At 37.9% G+C, this 9,844-nt stretch overlaps 1 protein-coding gene across 3 annotated transcripts in view; it reads left to right on the plus strand.

The window, feature by feature from the left end:
• LOC105050063 (uncharacterized) overlaps positions 1–8,531 on the plus strand; it is a 28,055-nt gene extending 19,524 nt beyond the window's left edge. For 2 of the 3 annotated variants that reach the window (XM_010929916.1, XM_010929918.4), the window contains exons 13-14: positions 8,014–8,074; positions 8,160–8,531. In XM_010929916.1, the coding sequence (XP_010928218.1) occupies positions 8,014–8,074; positions 8,160–8,315 (217 nt within the window). In that variant the 3' untranslated portion in view covers positions 8,316–8,531. Of the gene's footprint in view, positions 1–2,723; positions 2,866–8,013; positions 8,075–8,159 lie in introns of all 3 variants that reach the window. The other variant, XR_002165192.3, reaches the window with a different exon arrangement.
• Positions 8,532–9,844: the final 1,313 nt, after the last annotated feature.

Consider the following 9,844-nt stretch of genomic DNA (forward strand, 5'->3'; position numbering starts at 1 on the left):
AATGATCCACGTTGCATCTAATTATCCTCATAGATATCCGTAATGGTCAAAATGGTCCACATCGAGTTTGATGATCCATCTGGATCAACTACTGTTTCATCTTTCCTCAGTCCAAAAATCAGATATTTGAAGAGAGATCCTATATGCTGATACTCAAACAAGGTTTGGTGTTTTGGCTAAAACTGATCCTATTCTGTTGGAACATAGGAGAAACTAACACAAGGACTCACTGATTTCAGTCCCATTGTAATGGTTTCAGCAAGTTTTGTTGAAAGTTAGTTATAAATTCTATAATTTTTGTTCATAATATTGGTATTTGATTTCATGGCTGTTTCTCTGGTCAGTTTTAACATGTAGCTCATTCCAGGGCCATTCTTCTGTTTCTAAAAAATAAATAAATAGTGTCCACTTTGGGTCATTCTTTTCAATTTTTTGAGTTTAAGGTAGAGATGCATATCGATGATGAATCATACCTATGCAAGTGAGTACTTTCTTAAGATCAACCATATTGTTTTGGATTTTTTAGAAAATTGACTGCATGTGATTGTATGATTCAAAAAATTAAGATGAAGGCAGCTTTTTAAAGATGTAAAAGAATTTTTTTGGGTCCTTAAAAAATAAAATAATTTTCTAAGAGAAATAAGTGAAAAATGGCGAGCCCCGAAATAGCGGATTCACCAGATCTGAGCTTAATATATGAATATATACCTAAGGCTATTCTTTTCCTGTACTTCATTTATTTGATGGAAAAGATGGTTAATCCATCACATTTGTTAATCTTTTCTCACATGTACTATATTATTAGTTATATGTTGGTACTTGGTACCTAGTATGAACGTTGCCATTATATCAAGTTTTATATTCATACTGTTTTTATACTCACATGTTCTGCTATTATGAATATTTACAATATTAGTTGTTTATAAGTAATAGCTAAAGATGATTTGGCATAATTTGTAGGATTTTCTGTTGAGATCATGGGCTGTAATTCCCTTTTGTATTTGATTTGATTTGCCATATTCGGTGGGATTTTCAGTTAAGATCATGGGCTGTAATTATCTTTGTATTTGATTTGTAATATCCTAGGAACTATATTTGTATCGATTTAGTATTATTTAAATAAAACAATCTCACCAAGATGTGGTGTGGTGAGAATTACAAATCAAAACCCTTTATGGTATCAGAGCCCTTCTCTGGGCATTTTCTCCCTTTCTTTTAACCTCTATTTTCTTAAAAACTCAAACCAACCTTCTTCCTTCTTGATCACTCAACCTGATTCTCACCAAAATGGCACAAAATATTTCTTCCTCTACAATGACAACAACACCCACTCTTCCCTCCATTCTGAATATACCCATCAAACTTGAAGGATCCAACTATTATCTATGGCGCAACATCATGATGGCACTCATCGGACCATACAAACTTCTCGGATTTGCAGATGGAACTATTCCGGCACCTCCTTAGATGATCCCTGACAAGGACAGCAACGACCCACCCAACCCCATCTATGATCAATGGCTTGTTCAAGATCAATTTGCACTCACCATTCTTCTCTCTGTAGATCAAACTGTGGGAGTGAATCCGGTTGGCCTCTCCTCCACGAATGCTGTTTGGACCATTCTATCTTAATTTATTCGACTCTCACACAATGGCTCAGGAGGTCTTTATCGATGACAAATGGCATGAACTTCACAAAGGTGAGAACTCTATGATGGAATTTCTGAAATCAGTCAAAGAAGTGGCTACTCTCTTCACTCAAATCGAGAAACCTGTAACTCTGGCTGCCCTTAATCAATGGAGTCTCTCTGGTTTGGGCCCGGATTGGGAACCCTTGGTCCTTGCCCTAGCCCCGACACTTTTCTCTATGACTACTGAAGATTTGTAGGCTCTTCTTCTTCAGCAAAATGCATGGGTGCAATTTTGCCGCTGCAAAAGAACAACCACCACCTCTCTCTGGCCTTCTTGGTCCAGCCCCGATCCTTACTGTGAACTTCACTGACGGTCGCGGCGGTAGAACCACACGGGGGCGTCGCGGCAGTCGTAGTGGTAGGGGATGCTCGGGCTACAACTCCAGAAGCTTCTCTCGTGGCATCTCAGACCTCTAGCACCATTCGGGTTGCACTGCTGAAAGCCCTCAACTGCACCATCGTAGATCAGGCCTGTACACTTGGCCCATCTTTTCTCATGGGTCTAACTTCCGTAACTCTGATGGAAACATGATTTTTTTTGGATCAGGCCGAAACTATGCTATTCCAATTTCTGGTGAGCCTCAACGAATTCGAGATGCTTCTGGATCTAATAAATTTTACACTGGGCTTCAAATCATATGTCAATTGTGTGAAAGGCTTGGCCATATGGCTCCTTTTTGTCAAATGGGTTTCTCTCCAGCCTAAGCCCATTCAATTCAAGGCCCTAACTTTGGCATACATGATCTAGACTGGTATATTGACTCCGAAGCCACTCATCATGTCACATCGGATCTAGCCAATCTCAGTCTTAGAGATGATCAGTCCAATAATGATCAAGTCTTTATTGGTGATGGTACAGATTTGCATGTCCTTGCTTCTGGCTCATCCACTTTACATACCCCGCATCGTACATTACACTTAAACAATATACTTTGTGCCCCTAAAATTTTCAAAAATTTGCTCTCTATATCTAAATTTGCTCATGATAATACATGTTTCTTTGAACTTCATCCTACTTATTTTGTTGTGAAGGACCTTCATTCACGATGGGAGCTTCTGCGGGGACCGGTTAAAGATGGATTGTACTGCTTTCGACCTAGAACTAGATACACTTCTGATCCTCCAATATTTCTTTCCACAGCTGATTTAAGCATTTTATGGCACCAACATTTAGGTCATCCTACTTTTAATATTGTTCAACGTACTTTGCGTTCTATTATTTCATTAAATAAAGATCATGTTACACATGTTTGTTCAGCATGTCAGTTAGGAAAGATTGTTAATTGTTTTTTTCAACCTACTATGAATAAAAGCTCTGATTTATTTGAGCTTGTGCATACTGACATTTGGGGTCCTGCACCTGTCACTTCTCACCCTTGTCATCTTTACTGCATACACTTTCTAGATGACTTTAGTAAGTATTCGTGGTTCTTTGTCTTAAAGTCTCGCGCTGATGTTACAAGAGTTTTTCGTGCCTTTCGACTTCAAGTCAAAAAATTTTTTGGTTGTAAAATTAACAATTTTCAGTCTGATGGAGCTAAGGAATTTCTTTCTCATACTTTCCAAAATAAACTACAAGATAACGAAATTTTTCATCGAATGTCCTGTCCTCACACTCCCCAGCAAAATGGTTTAGCTAAGAGAAAACACAGACACATTGTTGATATGGGTCTCACTCTTCTCACTCACACTTACCACCTAAATTCTAGGATTATGCCTTTGAAACATCTGTTTTTCTTATCAATCATCTTCCCACTAAGTCTCTTAACTTCCAATCTCCCTATCAGCTTTTACATGGACATTCTCCAGATTATAATTTTCTTCGTGTCTTTGGCTGTTTATGTTTTCCTTATCTTCATCCCTATACTCATCATAAGTTAGAACCACGATCATGTCCCTATGTTTTTCTTGGGTATCCTACATACTATCAGGGGTACAGGTTTCTAGATTTAGCTGCAGGTCGTATCTTTGTGCGTCGAATTGTTATCTTCAATGAGCACTCTTTTTCATTCTCGTCTCAATCATCTAACTTGGTCGAACTCAGTACATCATCCCCCATCACCGTGGATGCAATCGGTGTCACCGCTCCTCCCTCTGACCCTCCTTATACTTTACCTATTCCATCATCTGATCGTCTGGCTACTGGCTCTCCCTCTATGGTTGAGATGGCTACTGGTGTTTCTGGTTTGTTGCCTCGGGTCAATAATCAGCTCTCTGATCCATTGAAAAATTCTGAGGATGCTCAATTACCATAGCATATTCATCATATGATTATTCGCTCCCATGATGGCTCTCTTCCTCTGCCTCGATTTACAATCTCTCGACATCCTGCAGTCTTCTTTGTTTCTGCTGCTCTGTAGGAACCTAAATCATTTGCTATGGCTCGAAAAGATTCTAAATAGATTCCGGCAATGCAGGAAGAATATCAAGCTCTTATTCATAATCACACATGGGATCTGGTGCCACCTTCTCCGACACAAAATATTATTGGTTGCAAATGGGTGTATAAATTCAAGCAGAAATCCGATGGCTCGATTGATCGCTATAAAGCTCGACTCATTGCTAAAGGATTTCATCAGCAGGAAGGCCTAGACTATGATGAGACTTATAGTCCAATCATCAAACCAGCTACTATGCGCACTATCTTGACTATTGCTATTTCTCTCGGTTGGTCGGTTCGCCAACTTGATGTTAAAAATACGTTTTTACATGGGTATTTGAATGAAGAAGTATATATGCAGCAACCATTAGATTTTATTGATCCTTCTCGATCGGAGTTTGTCTGTCATCTACGACGATCACTTTATGGTCTTAAACAAGCGCCCTGAGTCTGATTTCAATGTTTTAGTGCCTTCCTTCAATAGCTTGGCTTTACTAGTTCACTTGCTGATTCTTCATTATTTATACTTCGAAGATTTAGCTACATGATTTTTCTGCTTGTATTTGTGGATGACATTATTCTCACTGGTACATCTGGTGCACCTTTTACATCTCTGCTGGATGTTTTAAGTCGAGAATTTGCTATGAAGGACTTGGGTCTGCTTCACTTTTTTCTTGGCATAGAAGCCCTCTTCAGCTCTACTGGCCTTCATCTCACTTAGTCTAAATACATCCATGATGTTTTCACTCGATGTTCGATGCTTAACTGTAAACCACTCAACACTCCTATCTCCTTAGGCTCTCGCCTCTCTGCTTATGATGGAGATGCTTTTGAGAATCCTTCTCTCTACCATAGTGTGGTTGGTAGCCTGCAGTATCTCACACTCACAAGATCTGACATCACTTTTGCCGTCAACCAGGTCTGCCAGTTCATGCATCATCCTACCACTTCTCACTGGATAGCTGTAAAACAGATTTTTCGTGATTTGAAGGGCACCATTTCTCACGGCCTTTATCTTCGATCAGGTTCTATATCCTCACTACATGGTTTCTCAGATGTAGATTGGGCTGATAGTCCCGATGATCGATGCTCTATGAGCGGTTTTGCCATCTTTTTAGGGCCTAACTTAATCTCCTGGAGTTCCAAAAAGTAACGCACAATTGCTCGATCTAGCACAGAATCTGAATATAAAAGTCTAGCCAATACTACTGCTGAGATTATTTGGATACAATCACTTCTCTGGGAATTATACTTTTCATTATGGAAACCTCCCATCTTATGGTACGACAATCTGCCATTTATCTTACAGCGGATCCGGTTTTCCATGCTCGCACGAAGCATATTGAAATTGATTACCACTTTGTTCAGGAGCATGTCTTTCAGAAACAGTTAGCCATTCGCTTTATAAGTTCTAACGATCAACTTGCGGATGGATTAACTAAGGGCCTTGCCTCCTCTGGCTTTGTGCTTCTTTGGTCCAAGCTCAATGTGACTACCTCCCCATTGTGCTTGCGGGGGGATAATAGCTAAAGATGATTTGGCATAATCTGTAGGATTTTTTGTTAAGATCATGGGCTGTAATTACCTTTTGTATTTGATTTGATTTGCCATATTCGGTGGAATTTTCTGTTAAGATCATGGGCTGTAATTATCTTTTATGTTTGATTTGTAATATCCTTGTAACCATATTTGTATCGATTCAGTATTATTTAAATGAAACAATCTCGCCAAGATGTGGTGTGGTGAGAATTACAAATCAAAACCCTTTAATAAGTTTGTTAAACCGATGATCATAGGTTTTCCGGCAGATTTTCTTAAAGATTTTCCATTAGGGGCAATGTCAAATATTAGTCACATTTCCATATTTGCAATAAAATAACTCTAGTCTGTTTTCTTATTGTCAAGTCCTATTTTGATTATGATTATGCATCGAGTTTAATGCCCAAATTAGAGTTAGGATACTATGTTTCTTAAAAATATGCATTTAATTTTTGATATTAATTAAATTCTTTTTGATGCTATGTTTTCTTAGCAACCACTGTAGCCCTAGGGTTAGGTGATGTGATGCAGTGGGTGCTAATGGTTCCACCATGGCATGGCACCTCAACAATGATGTACAGCAGTTGCAACCATATAAGGAGTCCCAATTCTGAGTCTCCCCAGATGTCATTCTATTTCTGATTTGTGGTTGCTAATTCAAAGCGAATTTTTTGAAGTTGTGATTTTCCTTATTGGGTCTTAGTAGTTTGATGCCCTTTCGTATCTGTATGGAAATGACAATCAGAAGGTCAACGAGGGGTGCATGCTTGGCATGGCCCTACGGTCAACCAATTGGTAACTGCACTGCATGATGACTCAAGTTTTCAAGTGCATACAATTCATCATTTTTCCTGTTGTACTATGCTATCAAAATGGTTATGAGTGTGATACATGGGGGTAAATTTCCATGCTACTTGACCCAAAAAATAAAAAATAAAAAATAAAAAATCATGAGGATGCTGTTGTGTGTCGATACGTGCATATAGGGAGAGGTGCTTAGCCATTTTTCTTATACATTGCATGAGGGCATTCTTTCCATGAAAGAGAAAAAAGGCCCTTAACTAGATATAAACATCACCTTTCAACCAAATGCCACAGTTTCTGTGCATGGCATGAATGGTGTGTTAAATGAGTACCAAGAAACAGTGAATAACTTTGTTTGCTGGTTGGTTAAAGGCTGAATAACAATCGTAAGTTGTCCGGGTGGTGGTTAACTGCTCAGCAGCATCCAAACAGAGCTGAGCTTGAAAATACTTTGCTAACTATATGTTAATTTTGTTGGAAGCATGACATGCAGTTGTAAGTTAAAGCTTTTCTTTTGGCACTTTTTGCCTCTCTGAATTGTTAAAAATCTTTGAATTATTCTTAATTTTCCCTTCGCTGAATGATTTTTCTGAACTGCTCCCTGTAACAAGTCATTTAAAGATTTGTTTAGTACTAAATTATTCACAGATTCTATGATTTGTTCTGGACTGATTAAAGAAATCTTTATGAATTACAAAGTTATCGATTATGTAAAGTTGTTGTGCTAAAACTCATTATCCCCTTTGTCAATGGAAAAGCTTGGGTTCAATATCTCAGCAGACTCTCAAGTCCGTTTGTTTACTTACTAATGGTTTAGATGTCATGGGATTCCCAATTCAGTTTTACAAAGAGCAACATCTCTGGGGAGATGCCAGCAATCATCATGCCTCATGACTTGCATGACTTGCGTGCATTTGTTTCTGTTTAAGAAACACTCAACTCTTCAGCACTCAACTTCCATAAGCAACCAATTGCATATTATGTTTGTATGCCTCGAACCATGATCAAATTATATGATGGAAGAAGTAGCGAGGGGACAATGTTCCCTTGTGTCATTATGGTTTGGTAATGTCAGTATTGTATGAGAACTGCAATGATTCTTTCCCATATAAACCAGTTAACAGCATATCAGAAAAGCCAAAGATTTTGCATTAATTGCAAATGAATCCCGTTTGAAGATTATGCACGAAAAAGGTAAACTCAAGATAGGGGGCAAAAGACAGGCCTTGTTTGAAATCCTTCATTAGCAGGAAATGTAGAGAAGTCTTTTGATTTTCATTATGCCCTCCAGAGTTCAATGATTTTAAGATTTATTGACTTAATACCATGGTTATGTATGCTTCAATGTTTCTTGTAATTATGGCATTTGCAGGGGATGTGATTGTTCATCAAGTAGATGTTAGTTGGCTATGTAATTTCAGGTTGTTATGTGATTTGGTATATTCTCGGTGTATGAAATGCTGTAGCTTGTTGAAGAGAGCGAGCCCCAACTTTTTCTGACCTACATATTATCTTCTTTTTGCAAGCAAATTCAAGCAAATTTAGATTATGCTTTATTGCCTATCTGTGAATGACAATAGACTGCATGTTGTGTTTTAGAATGTCTGGGAGAGATATCAGGGATGTGTGCCAACAAGCTGAAAGACATTGGGCTTCAAAGGTATGACTACGAATTTTGCGTTCTTTTATTATCACTTCTTCTGCCATAGTTTGTGTACTTATGTATGATTGCATGCTTGCGGCAGGTAATACGAGGCCAAGCACCAAAAGATGTTGAACGTGGAATAAATCTTCCACCTATTGAAGAATATCTTAGGTGTGCTGAGCAGCGGCGAGAAGCTTTGTCAGCTATAGCAGAAAGAAGTTCCAGGTCCCCATGGAAGCCCTTAGCACTTGCATGAGGGAATTATTATTTGTGTTGACCATTATTGTTCTTTTCTTATAATTGGTAAAGAAAGATAATTAAAATGGTAGGTGAAAAGCTTTGTCAGCTATCGCAGAAAGAAGTTCCAGGTCCCCATGGAAGCCCTTAGCACTTGCATGAATCAATTATTACTTGTGTTGAACATTATTGTTTCTTTTCTTATGATTGGTAAAGAAAGATATTAACATGGTAAGTGAGAAGCTTTGTCGGCTATCGCAGAAAGAAGCTCCAGGTCACCATGGAAGCCCTTAGCAGTTGCACGAGGAAATTATTATTTGTGTTGACCATTATTGTTTCTTTTCTTATAATTGTTTAAGAGAGATATTAAAATGGTAAGTAACTTGCTAAACCCCGATTGACTATTCTATTATAATAAATTAATGTCTAACAAAGTTTTAATGGTCTAATAAATTTTTTTAGTGGCTTAATGATTCAAGCAAGTTTTTTTTATAAAGTGGGGCAAGATATTCTTCGAAAGATAAGTTATAATTTTTTTTTTTTTCCGTTGTAGAGAATCAAAAATTTTCATTTTTTTCATCAAAAATCTCTTTTTATCTTTTAATTTTTTATTTTTTATTATCTGTTCTAAAGATTTCGTTGATTTAATCATCGGAGGATTTTAAATCGAAGGATATCTCAATATTTTAAGGTTTTTTTTTTTGGCTGATCCAACACCGACCTCGTAATCCCTCTCCCGGAGCTTTGCTACAATAGAATTTCATTTAGCTTGGGTCAGGTTGTGGGCGGGAGTAGATGGACTCCCAAGTTAAGTTTCCAGGCTAGACCCAATCAAACTTGACTTGGCCCAACATAAGCTGACCTATCCTACTCTTGATCACATCTGACCTTTATGACGTAAGAGTCCTGAACAACAATTATCAAATTTCCATTGAAAAGCCAATTCAGTTATCATCTGTTTCTGGTTTTAAATCCAGGCCGTGATGAATATTTATTGTATTTTCAGAAAAAAAAAGGGCAAAAGATTAGATCAACTTGATATGATGTAATCCAACATGCCCATAGTGTTTTAGCCTGACCAATTTAAACCGTTAGCAAGTTAGTTGCGACTTTAAAATCGGTCAATATTTTCGGATCAAAAAAATATACTCTCATTCTAATTTCAAATGTCATAATACTCCGGAAGAATATGTGTTTCTAAAAGATCTTTGATACTGTGTTCAATTCCGAAGTTAGTTCTATACATATGACCAGCAACGAGAAAAATAAATGCAATAGCTAAATGATGATGAGCAATATCGGTCAACCATAAATTTTGCGTTTGTGGATGGAATCCCCCAAGAAGGGTTAGAATGGCAGTTCCGGCTCCTTGGGAAGTACCAAATAAATGACTACTCGAATCAGGATTTTGAGCATAAAGATTCCACTGACCCGTAAAAAGTGGTCCCAACCCTTGAGGATACGGTAATACGTCTAAGAAATTATTCCATCTGACGTACTCTCCCCTGGATCCGGGAATAGCGATATGAACTAAATGTCCTGTCCAAG

Source organism: Elaeis guineensis, chromosome 8 (assembly GCF_000442705.2).
Source record: "Elaeis guineensis isolate ETL-2024a chromosome 8, EG11, whole genome shotgun sequence".
Lineage (NCBI taxonomy): Eukaryota > Viridiplantae > Streptophyta > Magnoliopsida > Arecales > Arecaceae > Elaeis > Elaeis guineensis.